The sequence below is a fragment of the Macaca nemestrina genome, chromosome 4 (genome assembly GCF_043159975.1).
Source record: "Macaca nemestrina isolate mMacNem1 chromosome 4, mMacNem.hap1, whole genome shotgun sequence".
Classification (NCBI taxonomy): domain Eukaryota; kingdom Metazoa; phylum Chordata; class Mammalia; order Primates; family Cercopithecidae; genus Macaca; species Macaca nemestrina.
The window spans coordinates 47,499,376-47,518,379 of record NC_092128.1 but is presented as its reverse complement, the minus strand read 5'-3'; the positions used below and the strand labels follow the sequence as shown (position 1 = coordinate 47,518,379).

The window sequence follows — 19,004 nt, the reverse complement described above, 5'->3', positions numbered from 1 at the left end:
CAAGTGGAAAATTCCACACCCAGCCTCATGTAATGGGTTATAGTCGAAACTTCATGCACAAAATTATTAAAATATTATATAAAATGACCTTCAGGCTATGTGTGTCAGATGTATATGAAATAATAAATTTTGTTATTTGACTTGGGTCCCTCTCCCAAGATATCCCTTATGTAAATGCAAATATTCCAAAATCTGAAACACTGATGGTCCCAAGTATTTTGGATAAAAGATACTCAACCTGTAACTGGCCGCCATAGTCTACTCATTGTTAAATTAATTTTTGCATCCCAGTGGGAAGAAAAAGTAGAAATTAGCAAGTTGGGATATATTACAGGAATCTGTGACCCTTGCTTGCCCGCTTCAGTTAGACCACTGATGCAGGAAACCATGCAGAGGGGGCTCTAGGTAAGCGAGCACATATCCAGGCAAAATAGAAGGGGATTGGCTTCTGCTTCACTTACCTGCTCAAGCATCAGCTCTCTTAATCGTGCAATTTTCTCCCCATCTTCAGGGTGACTTAAGATATATTCTTTGACAAAGAATGCCTAGTAAGGGAAAGGAGAATCAGTCTACTTCAGTGGAGTTACAAGACAAGTCAAAGACAAGTTGTTTTTAAAGACCTGGCATCTTTATGGAAATGACACCATTATAAACCACATTTTGGGACAGATGGGCTGATTACGAGCGTAGGTGGTTGGTCAGAATGGAAACATAAGAATTGTTAAAGGAAGATCAGTGATTGTACAATAAGTACCCTTGGTAAAATAAAGAACAAACCCAAATCAATAAGCTATATGGCTTGTATCCTAAAACAAACTGCCTTAAGATTCAGTGTGACCCAGATGGTGGCCTTACCTTCCAGGGTACTGTATCTTTCTGTTTAAGAGAGCAGATGAAAGGTCCACTTAAAGCATCATCTAAGCAAGATTGGTCTTGTCTTTTTTTTTTTTTTTTAATTGGGATAGGATCTTCCTATGTTGCTCAAGCTGGTCTCAAACCAAAGTGCTGGGATTACAGGTGTGAGCCACTGAGCCCAGCCCAGATCAGACTTTTCTATGCCCATGAACTTCTTTGCTTAGAGAAATTATTTTAGGTGGATATTTATTAAACAATCCTAACGTCCTTTCTACTTTTATTCATGCAAGAATGAATACACACACACATTTTTATTATCAAAATATAACATGTTGGGAAAATGGAGTTACTGGGCAATTACAAATGACTGTATGTTTTGCTCTGTTTAACAAAGGACTCTGTGTCAATTGCAGCCCTGTGTTTGCATGCTGATATGGGTACACAGTCTGAAAAAAAGATTCATGAAACCCTGAGAAGGGTTTCACAATTGAAAACTTTCTCTGAAACAATACCTAATCCTTACCTCTTGGTACCTGGAAACACCACCATTAACTGCAGCATCTATAACTCCATTCAGGCACATCGTCAGGGGATTAATATTCTGCATCTGTCTTGTCTGACACTGACTAATCAGAGTCTTCAGTTGCTGATTCTTATTTTCCAGCACTTCAATTGCATTTTCCAGAGGACTCATTTCTACCTGAGAAGCAAATGAACATAAATATATGTTGAATTTGTGACATTCAAGAAGAAAGACAAAGTAGTTTATCCATGTTCTGAATTATCTGCGCTCCCCCTTGGCTTCCATCAATATCTCTACCAGGGGCCATTCTGTAGAATAGACTCAAGTGGGATGTTCATTAGCAAGGTTTGGAAAGGGTAAGGTAATTATATTTATTCATTGAAATGTGGTTTGGATAATCATCAATTCTATATTAGCACTGCAACAACCAATTTAATCCTTAAAATAATATCCAAGCATCTCATGTCTTTTAAAACCAGTTTTTTTTTCTTTTGAAGGGTTAAATATTCAGATACCCTGAATATTATCACCCTTCTCAATGCTTATTTGATACAAAGCACCATGGGAGATATAAAGATGCATTTATGGATCCTCTGATGTCAAGGAGCTTTCAGCCTAGTTGGGAAGATGGGACATATGCCATATGAACCTCATATGTATATATAACAGCACCATAAGGTGGCACAGGATGGCACACAGTTGGGAATTATAGAAAACAAGATAATATATACTGCAGGATCTATTTGTTGGAAAGCCAAATAGAATCATAATGACTTAAAAATTCCAGGCTGTATGGAGGACCTAATTGTGAAAATGGTAAAAGTGCTCTTCAAATGTATGTCATTGGGATTGCTATTGCCATTGACATTTTCCTTGAAGAGAAGGTCTGCCAAGCTCTCAGCAATCAAGTAATTCAGGATTACAATAAGCATATTTAAATATTGGTTCATGCAGGCAAGGAAACAAATTAGAATTTTTAAAGGTCACTTAGATCATCTTAAACCAACACTGAAAAATCCTAGAATATTAAGACTGAACATTCATCAAAGACACAAAGAGAAGGGAAGATAAGCAAGAACATAGAAGATTTTGTAACATGTGTAACCATCAAAAAGCACATGTTCAGGGTTTATAAGGACTCTTAAAAACCAATAAGAAAAAGGTAAACAACCAAATAAACGAGCAAATAAACAGCGACTTACAACGGAATAAATTCAAATGGCCAGTAAACAAATAATGAAAAGGTGTTGGGCCTCATTTGTGATCAAAGATGTGAAAAATACTACTACAATAACATACTACTAAACACCCACTGAAATAGTAAAAACAAAAATGACAACAGCAGATGAGAGTGAGATTGTGAGCAACGGACTCTCGATTACTGCTACTGGAAGTTTAAGTTGGTACCTTCACTTTGGAAAAACAGGTGAAGATATATATAGGGGTGTGTGTGTGTATATCTATATCTTATGATTCAGAAATTCTAGGCATATAAGGAAAAGTGGAGTAGGAGGTTTTTGTATGTGTATACCAGGAAACATACAAAAATGTTCATAATCTCCAAAATCCATAAGTCCATTGACAAGAGAATAAACATATTGTGATATGTTCATGGAATGGAATAGCATACAGCAATGAAACAAACTTCAGTCACATGCAATAACATGGACAAATACTACAAATAACACTGAGTCAAATATGTCTCAATAGAACACAACTAGTATGTTATATAAAGTTCAAAACCAGGTAAAACTAAATTGACTTGTTTAGAGAGGCAAATAGGTGATAAACTAAGCAAGGCAATGGATACCATAAAAGTCAGGATAGTGACTACTTTTTATGGTGAAGATGGAGCTATAATTGAGAAGGGGTGCATGGGAGGCCTGCAGGATACGGCTGGCAATGTTCTGTTTCTTTACCTGAATGGTGGAAAATGGGTATTTACTTTCAGATTATTTGTAACAGTAAATCTTTGTTTTATGAACACAAAAGTTAAACCATAAAGGAAGTCTGAGAGCTCTGAGTAACTGAAAGTTAAAAAGTAAGCAAAACATCTTAGAACATAGAATGGTGGTTCCCAGGGGCTAGGCGGAAGGGGAGAAGAGAACTGCTGTTGAGTGAATACAGAGTTTGAGGTTTCCAACATGAAAAACTTCTAGATACCTGTTGCACAACAATGTATATATAGTTAACACTACTGTACTGCACACCTAAAAATGGTTACAATAGATTTTATGTACTTTTGGCTATAAGAAAAAAGCAATCTTCATCTTTGTAAATTCAAATGCTATTAAAAATCAAATTTTCTAGAAAGTAAATAAAACAAGATATAATAAACATAGGCAAAATACAAACGACTTGGAAAATATTTCCAACATGAAGGATAGACAAAATGTTAGTATTTGCCAAATACTGAAGAGACAAAGGATATGATTGGTGCATTCACACAAGAAAATAGAGTACATCAATATATGAAAACATATCTTCACTCAGCATTCAAAAAATGCTGAAACAAAACATCCAACCCCAGTATAATTTTGGTCTATTTGGAAAGATTAAAATATACAACACTTAGTGTTGGAGAAGATACTGGGGAAATAAGTATTCCTAAGACTAGTTATCCCCTCTAGACAGGGTGTAAATGATATATCCCATTGCTGATCCATGAATCAATGGTTACAGTGAGGATACTTTTGATTAATTCACTTCTAGGGAAATCTAAGGGGACGGTCAAAGAAATGTGCAAAGATATGTGATATAGAGTGTTCACCAAGAATTACTTTCCTCCATCCCTCAGATTACAATCTGTAAATACTGTTTACCACCAAAATGAATAAAGAGTCATTGGAGAAATAGCTGCTTTCAGGTCTAGGGCAGGAGATGTTCAAGTGATCCCAGACCACCTGTCTTACCAGGAAGTCCTTCAAGTATCTGGCCTGTGATCCATTCATTTTCTTTACTGGGCAATGTCCTTAGGGGACAGAAAAGACAGGTGACTATGTCTTATCTCTTCGTCAATTGAACCTTCAAGTAAACAGACTAAAAATAATTGCTAGGGGGAAGAGATGTTATCTACGGAATGCCCAAGAGGGAAGTCCCCAGTCAAAGGATTTCTTTAAGTAAATAAACCAGAAGCCATGAGGCATGATTACAGAATGTCCCTGAGAAGCTTTACAACTAACTCTCTGGAGTAGAAAATGGAATGTTTCCTAATTGACACTTCATAATTTAAATGTGCTTCTGAATGAGGAACCTTGTGAACCTCACTTAGGGACTCCACCTATAATTCTGAATTATTACTGATGTGGGGAAGAAGGACCTGGCACGCGTGATGTCTCAGAAATCTCACTGCTTTATCTGAGCATCCTGCCTGCCTTGAAATTACTAGCAAAGCTTGATGCTGGGAGGGGTCACTGAGTCCTGTGTGGAATTTGACAGTCAGATCCTGTGTGTTAGCTCAGTAACAAAGACTACTTGGATACTGTGAAAAAAGACTCAGGAGCCATTCTGATGAGGCTTCCAACAGGCAAAGATGGAACATTTTGAAATTTAATAAGAATAACTGCAATGGATTAAAACAAAACAAATATGCTTACATCCATGAGTTACTAATGATACTAAAAACAAAACCAACCAAACAAAAACCCCTCTGGTCGCTTTTGTAGAATACAGCATTATCTTTACTGTACCTCAGGGTAATCAAATTTTTTTTTTTTTTTTTTTTTTTTTTTTTTGAGACGGAGTCTCGCTCTGTCGCCGAGGCTGGAGTGCAGTGGCCGGATCTCAGCTCACTGCAAGCTCCGCCTCCCGGGTTTACGCCATTCTCCTGCCTCAGCCTCCCGAGTAGCTGGGACTACAGGCGCCCGCCACCTCGCCCGGCTAGTTTTTTGTATTTTTTAGTAGAGACGGGGTTTCACCGTGTTAGCCAGGATGGTCTCGATCTCCTGACCTCGTGATCTACCCGTCTCGGCCTCCCAAAGTGCTGGGATTACAGGCTTGAGCCACCGCGCCCGGCCTCAATCAAATATTTCGTGAGAGGACATTTCTGTTTACAGAAGTATTCCAATGAGTAAATAAACATGAAATGATAAAATATCACCATTTTGTGACCCATAAAAGATTAATAGATCTGGTCAATGATCACCAGTGGCTGCCAGCATCACACACACACACGACAACCAGTAGCACATAACACCAAGTATGAAGTAGTCTTGTGAAAATAAAAGCAAAACATTTCATCAAGTCTCTAGTTCTAACTACCAATTTACAAGGAATACAGGCGACAGAGAAACATGTTAAATGACTTCACTGGGATGCAGTCTGCAGAATCCACACGTAAGGAAACATTTCAGGATAAACAACCTAGTTTCTTCAACAAAAAAAAAATAAGGAAAGTGATGCAAGGGGAAACGTATAGCTTGAAAGAGACTTAGAAGACATTTCAATCAACTGCAATGCATGGCCTTTATTTAAATCTGGATTCGAATAACAGAGTAAAAATAAAATTTTTCTTTCTTGTTTTGAGACAGTCTCACTTGTTCTGTTGCCCAGGCTGGAGTGTAGTGGCGCAATCTTGGCTCACTGCAACCTCCACCTTCTGGGTTCAAGCAATTCTCCTGCTTCAGCCTCCTGAGCAGCTGGGATTACCGGTGTGATCCACCATGCCCAGCTAATTTTTGTATTTTTTGTAGTGACAAAGTTTTGCCATGTTGGCCAGGCTGGTCTTGAACTCCTGACCTCAAGTGATCTGCCTGCCCTGGCCTCCCAAAGTGCCAGGATTACAGGCATGAGCCGCCGTGCCCAGCCTAAAAATATATAATTTTTCTTTAAAAAAAAAGAGACAGGGTTGAGACCGTCACTGAGGCTAGAGTACAGTGGTATGATCATAGTTCACTGTAACCTCAAACTCCTGGGCTCCAGTGATCTTTTGGCCTCAACCTCTGGAGTAGGAGGTTGCTAGGACTGCAGACATATGCCACCATGCTGGCTAATTTTTTAAATTTTTTGTTGAGATGGCGTCTTACTACGTTGCCCAGGCTGGTCTAAAATGCAGAATAAAAGATTTGGTAAAGTATGAATGAACACTGTACATTTTATGGTCAAGGAATTACTGTTAATTTTTAATGTGACAATATTTCAGGTTTTTAAAAATAAATATGAATACTAAAATATTTGTAGATGGAGTGATATGACATCTGAGATTTACTTCAAAAACAGTCCAGTTGAGAGGGAGCAGGTAGACATGTCGATGAAACAAAACTGGCCTTTTTGATGGCTGTTGAAGTAATGATGGGTAAGTCAGGTTCATTATATCATTATATATTTTCTCTATTTTTGTATGCTATAACTTAAGTTTTAAAAGGTCACTGGCTGCGAAGTACAAAAGAGACTCCAGGGATAAGGGTTGGAAAGCTAATCTTTCAGGAGGCTACTGCAGTAATCAGGCACTAGGTGGCGCTATCGGTGGGGCGCTGAGGACTGGTTAGCTTCTGGGTATACAGTATTTAGAAACAGGCACATTGTTTTCTGATGGGCAGGATGTGGTATGACAATATTATCGTGATCTTTAGTTGGATTTAAAAAAAATTATTTATGGATTCTAAACTATAAATGTTTGTCTTGATTAAAAGTTTTTAATGAGCTTAGTTTTTTTTTTTGAGACAAGAGTTTCGCTCTTGTTGCCCAGGCTGGAGTGCAGTGGTGTGATCTCAGCTCGCTGCAACCTCTGCCTCCCGGGTTCAAGCAATTCTCCTGCCTCAGCCTCCCAAGTAGCTGGGCTACAGGTGCATGCCACCACGCCCAGCTAATTTTTTGTATTTTTACTAGAGACAGGGTTTCACTGTGTTGGTTAGGCTGGTCTTGAACTCCTGACCTCTGGTGATCCACCTGTCTCAGCCTCCCAAAGTGCTGGGATTACAGGTGAGTCATGGCACCTAGCTGAAATGAGCTTATTTTTTAATCAGGACAAAAACACTTTTTTGGGTTTTGAAAATAATAAATAAACTACAGAGGAAACAACAGTTCAAAGGCATTGATATCTTCACAAAAGTTGATAAGCCATTGAGGGGGTCTATGAATTAGAAAATAAAGGTCCCCAATTTCATCTGAAACCTTTGGTGCCATATGTTTCAGAATTAAGAACTTTTCAGATTTTAGAAAGGCAGTATAGGGCCATATATGGTATATTATAAACCCCCCAGCAGGATCTAGGGCAGGTTCCTCTAATCAAATGCATTACATTAATAAGGCCGGGCATGGTGGTTTATGCCTGTAATCCCAGCACTTTGGGAGACAAAGGCCAGAGGACTGTTTGAGCCCAGGAGCTTGAGACTAGCCTGAGCAACATTGTGAGACCTCATCTCTACAACAAATCAGAAAAGTAGCCAGTTGTGGTGGCACATGCTTGTGGTCCCAGCTACCTGGGAGGCTGAAGTGGGAGGATCACTTGAGGCCGGGAGGTCAAGGCTGCAGTGAACCATGATCGTACCACTGCACTCTAGCCTGGGTGACAGAGGAAGATCCAGTCTCAAAAACAAAAAAGGAAATACAGTATTTCTACAGTGAAACACATGAACCTTCACACTAAGTGAAATACAGTTAATAAATGGACTTGCATTAGAAAAGCTTGGGTGTATTATTAGCAAATGAGCTTTGGAGTCAAATGAAAGCATCTCTTGGTTTTCAGACATTGGCATCTGCAGATGAGGAATTTCAATTCAATGTGATATACTTGTATTGAGTACCTACTACCTGTCCCTGTTCTTGAAGACCTTCTACACTAGAAGTTAAACCAGGAAACCAATAGCTTTAATCGATAGTGAGGACATTCTAGGCAGCAAGAACAAGAGAAAAACACAAAAGCTGTTAAGAGTGGGCTGTGTTTCAGGGGCCTATCATGGGGAGGGGGGAGGGGGGAGGGATTGCATTGGGAGTTATACCTGATGTAAATGATGAGTTGATGGGTGCAGCACACCAACATGGCACAAGTATACATATGTAACAAACCTGCACGTTATGCACATGTACCCTACAACTTAAAGTATAATAATAATAAATAAATAAATTAATTAAAAAAAAAAAAGAGTGGGCTGTGTTCAGGGAACAAAACAGTTGAGTTTGAGTTGTTCTATTTGACAGAACATAAGATTACATATTCTAATAAAGTAGGCAGCTGATGTTTGAAAGGTTGTGTTTAGTAATGCTCCTTTTATCATTATCAGCATGCTATTTTTTATTAGCATTGTATGTGTGTATGACATTTCCAAGGGCTAGGACCATTGGTGAGACTTCACAGGATTTAATGCTCTGGGTAGTAAGTAGCTAAAGGCTCTCTGAATCATTAATGCAGCATGGATGACTAAAAACACTTCTCTAAGTTGGACCCATGCCATTCAGCGGGAAGCATAATAAGACTTTTTGAGCACTGCGTTTAGCAGTCTCCCCTCTTCCATGGAAGGTACCAGGGCACAATGTGTAAGCAGCCAGTTTTTGGGGACTCTGGACCTGAGACTGGACAAGAATACAACTACACTGATGTAATCTGCTGAATAGAGTTCAATTTTAATTTTCAAATCCTTAGCTTAATTGAACATGATAGGCTGAGAGTAGTTTCAATGCTGAGACATTTCAGGTAAGACAATTCTTGAAAAACAATTTGGTCAGGAGCTGTTCTTTCTACTGGATTGAAGGAATAGCCTTGTGACCTAAATAAGGTATGAATTACATTATATTTGCACAATTGGCACACTTCCTATCAGAGAACTACAGCGATCAAAAGGGTGAGATCCAGGCTCAAAAACGAATGACAAACACATTATTTCTGCAGTGAAACAAATGAACATTTCCACTAAGTGAAATAAAATTAATAAATGGCTATAATGGATGTAGCAAGGAAGGCTGTGAGACTGTGAGGCTGTGGCTGACATCGAGGTGCTGTCAGCTGGAAGAGCAGCACAGACAGCTGGGTGGGGGTCCCACCCTGGATGTGGCTGCCTTCAGCTGCTGCTCTCCCTGCTCTCCACAACTGGGGACTCGAGCTGGGGTCACATTTTACAACCTGAGGGTTCTTGGGAGCTGTGGTTACCAGGTTCTGTAGCGGTACCCACTGTAGATCAGGACTGCTCAGAGAGATTAATATGCTGCCATCCTTTCTACTGGGAACTGTAACAACACAGACCTACTGTGCATCGGGCACTGGGCAGAGACTTGACATTAGCCTCCTTCAGCCTGTAAGAAAAACATAGCTAGAAGAGATTAATATAACTGGCTTTGGAATCAGAAATATCTGCGTTGGAGTCTCTCTTCAACATCTTGCTATGTGATCTCTGGCAAAGGCTTTTGACCTCTTGTCAAACATTGCAAAAACAGGAATAAGAATATATACCTCATAGCTTTGATACGATGATTAACAGAAAGCAGGTAGCATTAGCACTGGTCTGACACAGTAAGCATTGAAGGTCACACAGCTATAGCAATTAGGAGAGCTGGAATTCCAAGACTCCTAACTCAAGGGCCTGAGTAGTTTTTTTTACATGTAGCAAATTGAGTTTTCAAGGAATCCCTCCGTCTGGATGCATTAGGACAATATTAATGTTTACCTTCTCAGCTTGGTAATAGCAGCCAATACTATAAACATTCACTATTTTACTATGAGTGCTTCCAGAGAATCTGGGTCAAAGGAGAAGTAATGAATATATGGCACCAACTCTAAGTGAACAACTGTGATGAGAAAGTGCTTGAGAATAAGCTCTGATCCTTACCACTTCACGTTTTTCCACTTCAAACCAGCGAGAAATGCCAGGCAAACTCTGCACCAAGTATAATGACGTTCTCTCCACCCAGAGACTCTACAAAACAAAAAGCACATTAAGTCCCCCAAGTTGCCCTTCTTTCTAGCTACTTCCATGACTAGTGTTTGTAACCCACTGTTACCAGGTTTTCCTTATTCCCATCAGCCTTTCTTTAGTCTTCATTCAAGCACTCATGAAACTATCACAGTGAGATATTGCTGAAGCTGATTTTAACAATTCCACTGTATATCATCAAGCTTTTTTCCATGTGGAATAAATGAGCTCCTACTTCAAACAGCAAGCTTAAAAATACAAAAATAGGCTATATGTTATTTTCTTTGCTATTTCTCCAAAATTCTAATTCAAACTCTCTTCACTCCTTAACATCTAGCCATTTATATGTAGAGGGGTCAGCCAGTCAATGTATTAGCCAGTTAGTGTAAGATTAGAATAAGAGTCCTAAGGGAAGCAAAGGCTTTAGGAACCACACAGCGTGATCTATGTTAAAGATGAGGACGTGGCTGGGCGCGGTGGCTCATGCCTGTAATCCCAGCACTTTGGGAGGCTGAGGCGGGCAGATCATGGGGTCAGGAGATTGAGACCATCCTGGCTAACATGGTGAAACCTCGTCTCTGCTAAAAATACAAAAAAATTAGCTGGGAGTGGTGGCAGGCACCTGTAGTCCCAGCTACTCGGGAGGCTGAGGCAGGAGAATGGCGTGACCCGGGAGGTAGAGCTTGCAGTGAGCTGAGATCACGCCATCGCACTCCAGCCTGGGTGACAGAGCAAAAAAAAAACAAAAAAATTTTGAAGACACTAAGTCTTAAAGCAGCAATGTGACTTGTTCAAAAGCTATACTACCAATAGAGCCAGCACTAGAGCCTACCCACTAGGACCTCTGACTCCCCCTCTGTTGCTGAATCTACTGTGCCACATTTTCTTGTGCTTGTTTGAACTGCTGTTAATAGAGGCAAATCTGTATTTTAGAGCCAGGGCTGCTTCTGGCCAGGACCAGCAACCCCAGGACATGTGAAACCATGCTGCTTTTGGTACGAGCTGCTGTTGATGACAGGTTTCTTTTTTGTCAACCAGGTTTTAGTATCTATGCCTCATCTTTCTTACTTAAACCAAGTATATTCCCAAGAGGATAATACACTTTACAAAATTCCTGAAATAGTGCCATTTACTCAAACCACCACCACCACAACAAAAAAAATGGAAGAGTTTCTTTGGGCCAGCCAAGCTGTGCTGAGATGAATAGGACAGAGATCCTGTGACAAGAGCTCGCAGTGTTCTGGTGCTGACAGGGAGGTAAGCAGATGAATAAGAGCTCAGAGTGAAGAGAAAGGGATGTTCAAGGCTCTGGGGGCCAACAGAGGGGGATGCAGGCGCACACGCCAGCCTGGGGGAGGAGGACAGCAGTTCTCAGAGGGGGCGATGCGTGAGCTGCATTCTGAGGAGTGAGTAGGAGTTTGCCAGGAGGAGAGTGGGGGTAGCAGTGCTGGCAGGAGAAGCAGCTTGCGAAAGGGCTTGGCGGGAGAGGAAGAAAGAAGCCGAGTGTCGCGGAGGCTGAGAGGGAGGAGGGGTGAGTAGGTTGTGGTGGAGATGAGGCTTCTGGAGGGGCAGTTTGGAGCCAGATTCTGAGGGCTATAAAGCACAGGAATCAGGAGCCAGATTTATTATTATTGCTTTTTAGGGAGATTGCTGCACTACTGATACAGATTTAAAGTGACAACCACAAGGAAATGTAGTATGGTGGAAAAAACAATGAAGGAGTCACAAAATGTGAGTTCTAGGACTGGGGCTACCAGTAACTAGAAGGTTACTTTGAACAAGTCAATTGCCTGATTTCAGTGGATTTCTGACTATGTTTTAACTAAAAGCAACTGCAAGAAGAACTGTATCATCAACTGGCTATATCTTTAATTGATTTTGGAAGGCACAAAGAAAAATGTAAGTTTCCAGAAAAAAACAAGAAAATGATCATGGATCTTTTTAGTACTATCCCATTGTTGTTTTCCAGTGGGCTCCTTGCCTTGGTATTTAGCCCATTAAATCTCCGGGCACAAGGGACTGCTCTTTATTCAATCCTGTCATAACTCTGCAAAACCTTCCCCTTCTGATCTCCTCTGGGTTGCGAATGATTCCTGGAAATACTTCCGGGAGTACTGGGAACAGACACAGGCAGAGCTGACCAAGTGAGTTAACATGAGACAATCATGTTAGGAGCACGTTTCCTAGCTTAAGCAGGGAACATCTGTGATGAAAAATGGTAAGCCAATTAACTCACAAAAATAAGCTAATTTTGCATTCTTCGTTTAGGTACGAAATAAACTGGGGGGGTTTCACTATATCATTGTTTGCAAAGAAAGGGGCAGACTCTAATTTATCTAGTGAACAATCTTGCCCCTTTTCTGCAGTGGGGCTATGAGAAACCTTGCCCCTTTCTGGCAGAGAGGGTGCTGAAGTAGGAAGGTATGTTGGAACTACTGAGAGCAGAGAACTCAACACAGGCAAAGAATCCAAGATTTGCTTTTACTCGGAGTCCTGAGAAGTTCTGATTACACACTGTTCCCCCAAGAACAAGCAGCAAAAGATGGCACATAACTTACCCACCGTACCAGCAGTCTACCCAACTGTTCTCTGTCTTTAGGACCTCCTTTTCTCTGTTCCTTATGTATTCTTTATTCATTGAACTTTATGTGAAAATAAACATCCCAAGGTTCCCACAGTTGGTTCAACATAAATGAATGAGAGGACTGACTTCAGCCAGGAGTTCTCAAAGACTGGTCTAAGAACCACCAGCATTAGAATTGTTCCAAAAAAGCTGATTTTAGGACCTCCTCCCAGACCAACTGATTCAGAATTCCTGAGCTGGGCACCAGAAATCTGCTTGGTTAGGGAGCACTCCATGTCACTCTGATACACGTGGAGCTGCAGAACCACTAGACTAAATGATTTATATAGTCTCTTCTGTTTCTGTCACTTGACACTATTCTGAGTGAATATTTACCAAGGGTTGCACCCCAAGGGGCTCGCAGTCTATCTGAGGAGTTAGCATGTAATAAGAATTGCATGGTACCTTGAATTCATTCTCTTTATCTTTTGTGCCTTTGTGAAATGGTCGGTCATAGCGGAATTTCCAGATGTGATTCACTTTATAGAAACTTTTGATGTTGTCCGGAACGCCCTCTCTCTGCAGGACCTCCTGGCTCTCCGGAATGGGGGTCACAGCATATATCTGCAAATCTAGGATTAACGAGTCAAGGAGAGAACCTGACTTGGCAATCCATGGAAGTCTGGCTCGGGCTGAACCATGGCAGAGAGAAGAGGATGGGTAAGAATCTTCTGTTTCCATTTCAGTTGAAGTCATTTAAAAAATTACCAAGAAGATGCCAAGAACTCAGTTCTAGCAAATCATGTCTCAAACTACAGGTCTTGAACTAGTTCTAGGTAGGTGAAGTATCAGCTTGAAATTTCCATGACTTAAAATTTTCATGACCTCTGAATTTAGATATCACTAATTTGTGTGTGTGTGTGTGTGTGTGTGTCTGTGTGTGTGTACGTAGACGTGAATGGTTTGGGCCTTAGGTACTCAGGATAATCCTAATCCTTGTTCATGAGACATATCTTAGTCTGTGCATGAGCCATTTAAATTTATTGTTTGCTGATAATAACATGTAAATACCTATGCAACCATGACCAAAGACAGAAACTAGAACATTGACAGTGACTTCCACCTATCTGTGTGATTTTCTGTGTCCCTAGCCTTCCCACATCTGTGATAACTTCTCTCCCAAATCTTGTATTCATATGCAGGGTGTTTAGTTATAGTTTATATTTTTAAAAATTACATTAAAGGGGTATCATATTAACTTGTATATTTACTTCCTTCTCTTCTTATCTAAAGAAAGATAGCAAAATATTTTTCCTATGTGCTTTCTTGCAATGTCTTGCATTTTGGTTTCTGCTTTGAGATGGTATTCACAATTGTCAGTGGAAGTTTTAGGTGTTTTTTAAGACCATCAGTTTCAGGAAAAGGCAGAGGGGTTCAGAAAAGAGTGCTGGGGTGAACTGCCTTTGTCTCTAATACCTATATAATTTCAGCTCAGTTGTTTGTGTTAAGACAATAAGAGTATGAATTATACAACAATGATTAAAGGCTGCTCAGGATGCCATAGCTAAAAGCCCCCGAAAGATACTGGAGTAGCTCTTTCTCGTGCATTCCTCATTCTAGAAAAAAATTATCAGGGTGGGGGGAGGGGCAAATAATATGTGCCAGTAAGCATAATACTATGATTTTCTTGAACTTAAGCAGTTTCCACAGGATATGTCAAAGGAAATTTATTCTAAAGGAAATCACTAGAAAGGAGCTTTAAAGGCAGGGTGAGCTATTCAAGAGGTTTAATTAAAAGGGAAAAATTCTTTCAAGAGAGTTCTTTCAACTGACATCATCATAATAAATAGAACAATTAAGTTCTATTCAGAAGGAGTTAAGCTAAAATTAAGACGACGGAAAAAAGGGAGCAGTAAGGATGTGGCTGTTGAAAAGGGACTGGTGGCTGAACAACCTTGCATGAAAATGCTCTGCAGCTAAGAGCCAGTGCAATCTCACTGAGTCCAGCCCTTGTAGGTGCGGATACACTGAGCTTCTGCCTGGAAAATGGTCTCATCGGGCTGGTTGGCATGCTGCATGGCGATGGCGTGGGGGAACTCGTTCAGCATTCTCTGTTGGAAGGCTTCCAGCCTCTCGTAGTCATGCCCTCGACACACAAACTCCTTATTCTGGAGATGAAAGCAAAAAAGAAATTAGGGCTATATAACGGAGTGGATTACAGACAAAGTCAAAAAACATGACACTGGCAGTAACTGACCACACGCCTCATACCAAGACACTCTAACAAAAAATACGTTGGAACAATCTGAAAAGTTTGCCCAATTGTTAAAAATGCAGATAAAGATCATGAGTTCACTCTCTACTGCATTTCATAAGACCCAATAGAATGCCTCACTCTTTCTGGTTCACTTGCATGAGGCGCAAAGAGGATTCTCAGAGCACCAAAGTATAAAAACGAAACACTTGTATTCCCTCTAAATGTTAATGAGCACATGTGTAAAGATTATTTTTATAAAATACATATCAAATTCACATGGGTAATTTTACAACGTGGAGGAAAAGTAAATTTGTTGTCTGCTTTTTGTGTGTGTATGTATATGTGTGTGTGTGTGTGTGTGTGTGTGTGTGTGTGTGTGTGTGTATGAGTATTCTGCCATTCATGATGCTCTCCTTCAGGAAGAATGGTGAAGGTTATTTCTGAGGTAGGTTAAGACAGCTGGAAAGATGGGAAGGTTTCCCAAAAGTACCTGAATGATCTGATTAGATAATGATGGATCTGACATTTTAATGGTAATGAAGTTGTAATTGAGCACAGTCATTGACGAAGCACACTGCACGTGTCATTCAACTCATACAAGCTTGACAGGTAGTCACTGTCCCTTACCCCACCCCATTTTATAATTGGGGAACCAGGGCTGAAAGTCTTTTTTTTTTTTTGAGATGGAGTCTCACTCTGTTGCCCCAGCTGGAGTGCAGTGGTATGATCTCGGCTTACTGCAACCTCCATCTCCCAACTTCAAGCAATTCTTCTGCCTCAGCCTCCCAAGTAGCTGGAATGACAGGTGTGCACTACCATGTCCAGCTAATTTTTGTACTTTTAGTAGAGATCGGGTTTCACTGTGTTGGCCAGGCTGGCCTTGAACACCTGGCCTCAGGTGATCTGCCTGCCTTGGCCTCCCAAAGTGCTGGGATTACAGGTGTGAGCCACCACGCCTGGCCACGGCTTAATGTCTGGAAATACTTTGTCCACGTGTACTAGATTGAAATTCTGGTCTGAGTCCAGACCCTGGGCTCTTTCTAAACTGAACACGGCCTAGTGTACGCAGGAAAAATGCCTAGGAGCTACCAAGACCAAGAAAGCTTGCGGGATCTCAGGCCTTGGAGATCGTCAAGTTAAGGGGAGATCAGTTTGGGGCCTAGAGAGCTGAGGCCCAGGGTTTTCCATGTTGTCCAGCTCTATGAGGTTCTTATGTAAAATGCCGTAAAGAGGAACTGCAGGCCACAGTGAGGGAGTAAGAAACAAGTCATGGGCAGAGGCTTAGTTCTTCCGCAAGGAAAGGGCAGCTGCAGGCAGGCAGAGGAAATGCAGCAGGAACTGGGCTGGATAAACTACCTCGATTCCCCACAAACCCCTAAATAAATCATGATCTTTTGAAAAACATAAGGTTAAGGCAGACTCTACCTATAATTGTGGACCCCATACAATTCTATAATTAAAACTTTCTAGATAAAAGTTACAATATCTGATGCTGTATTTTAAAAATTCTACTCAAAAGATAATTAATTTGCTTGATAAAATAAAAGACAATACATCCCTCTCTGCCTATTACAGGAGCCCCCAAATAAATATTCAAATATCCTAGTAAATGAAATATATTTTAAAACAATGCTTATACATAACAGTTTGTAAAAATCGGGGCATTTGCTCTAAGAATACAGGCGTTCAATGCTATTAAGAAGCCATTTTAAAATAAAATGAAATTTTGGCTGATATTTGGGACTCCAAGAAATAAAGCATCTTCCTTCTCAGTACTCTTTTTTTTTCTGAGAAAAACATAGCTTTATTGAGATATAATTCACATAAAACAAAATCCACTTTTTAAAAATGTGCAATTCAGTGGTTTTTAGTATATTTATAAAGTTGTGCAAACATTAACAAAATTTAATTTCAGAATCTTTTCATCATTATCAAAAAGAAACCCTATACTCATTAGCAGTTACTTCCTATTTTCCCCTTCCCCCAGCCAATCACAAAACGACTTTCTGTTTGTATGGATTTGCCTGTTATAGAATTATACAATGTGCTGGCCTTTTGTGACTAGCTTTTACTTAACATAGTATTGTTAAAGTTCATCCATTTTGTAGCACATATAAGTATTTCTTTTCTTTTTATTGCTAAGTATCATTGCATAGACATGCTGTATTTTGTTTACCCATTCATCAGTTAATAGACATTTGGGCAGTTTCTATGTTTTGGCTATTATGAATAATGCTGCTATGAAGATTCAGGTACAAGTATTTGTGTGAATATGTATTTTCAATTTTCTTAAGCATGTATATAGAAGTAGAACTTCTATGTTAGTATTCTTTAACCCATTTTCTTTTCTTTTTTTTTTTTTGGAGACAGGGTCTCACTGTCACCCAGGCTGGAGTGCACTGGCTCAATCACAGCATACTGAAGCTTTGACTCCTGAGCTCAAGCAATCCTCCTGCCTCAGTCTCCCAAGAAGCTGGAACTACAGGCGCATACCACCAAACTACTTTTTTATTATTTTTAGTAGAGACACGGTCTCACTATGTTGTTCAGGCTGGTCTTGAACTCCTGGGCTCAAGTGATCCTCTGGCCTTGGCCTCCCAAAGTGCTGTGATTATAGGCGTGAGCTACTGTGCCCAGCCAAAAGTAACCTGTTTTCCATGAGGGTAAAAATCCCTACTTAGATCATAACATTGTATAAATGTATTTGAGTTCTAAAAATTATCTTGGAAATTGATCAAACAACAAAAGACTTCTGGCCTCAAGCAATTCTCTTGCCTTGGCCTCCCAAAGTGCTGGGATTACAGGTGCGAGCTACTGTGCCTGGCCAAAAGGAAGTTTTTAATGTTGATATTTGTTTGCTTTTAAATCCAAGAACAGACTAGAATCTGATTCCTTAAGAAAAAAGGTCAGGCTCCGGGATTCTGAAGAGTGTAGTGCCCTTTAGAAACCAATAGAGGGGGACCCTTCTCTTTCATTTTGAAGCAAATGCCATTTATACCCAGGAAAGCTATTTTTAAAAGAAGGATGATATAGAAGATTGATTTATTCTAATTGACTTTTTAACAAAATTTATTCTATTAGCTAATGCAGTTTTCCAATTTGCTAAACTCTCTTTAAAATTATGACTCTTAAACTACTTCTAGCTTTTTTAAACTTTATACTTTTAATTATAATCTTTCAGATGTGACTCTGCCAACAGTGTCATGTCTGTCTGTGCCAACAGAGGGAGATGACCTACTGAGGCAGAGAAGCATCTGGACCCTGCTGTGCAATCCCCAGCCCTCTGTGAGGCTACAGCTCTAGACTGTGCCGCTCCACTCAGAACCTGGATCCAGGCCATCTGCAGTCCTTAGCGGGGTTGCTCATAACAGCTTGGGACCAGCTACACCTCCAAAACTTAGTCTTTTAAATTCAACATGTATTCTGACTCTGCCATTTTTTAATTTTCATTTTTTTGGGAGTCTCGCTCTGTTGTCCAGACTGGTCTGGAACCAGGTTCAAGTGATATTCCTATCTCAGCCTCCCAAGTTCTTGGGATTACAGCGTGCCACTGTGCCCACTTACTGACGTTTTTTATCAGGAATCAAGATTTCCTCCATTTTTAGGCAGGCCCACCTGCAGAGTCAGCTTTGTGACCGCCCACTATACTGTGTTTTAATGCAACAAGGAGATTGCACATTATGTCTGTGTAGCACCCAAATGCACGGTCATTTCAATTGACTAAAGACAACATTTGTTCCATGTGATACTAAAATGAACCTGTATTGGATATTTTGGGATCTACCTATCTGTCTTTTTCATTCTGAAAGGCAGATAATGATTATTAAACAAACAATAAAGTGAAATCTTTCTCTTCTTCTCCAAGCACACCCATCCTAGTATCCTGTCATATGTGCTGACAGGCAAGATTTAGGTAAAAACAAACATCAAAATATTTGTATATTGAGAACTAAAGTTGTAACA

At 40.1% G+C, this 19,004-nt stretch overlaps 1 protein-coding gene across 7 annotated transcripts in view; it reads right to left on the bottom strand.

The window, feature by feature from the left end:
- Positions 1 to 19,004, bottom strand: part of LOC105475271 (dedicator of cytokinesis 4) — a 474,119-nt gene that overhangs the window by 20,630 nt on the left and 434,485 nt on the right. For all 7 annotated transcript variants that reach the window (XM_011730368.3, XM_011730372.3, XM_011730365.3 and 4 more), the window contains 5 exons: positions 14,811 to 14,952; positions 13,250 to 13,416; positions 10,138 to 10,224; positions 1,379 to 1,555; positions 462 to 545 (listed from right to left, as the gene is read on the bottom strand). In XM_011730368.3, the coding sequence (XP_011728670.2) occupies positions 462 to 545; positions 1,379 to 1,555; positions 10,138 to 10,224; positions 13,250 to 13,416; positions 14,811 to 14,952 (657 nt within the window). The remainder of the gene's footprint in view (positions 1 to 461; positions 546 to 1,378; positions 1,556 to 10,137; positions 10,225 to 13,249; positions 13,417 to 14,810; positions 14,953 to 19,004) is intronic.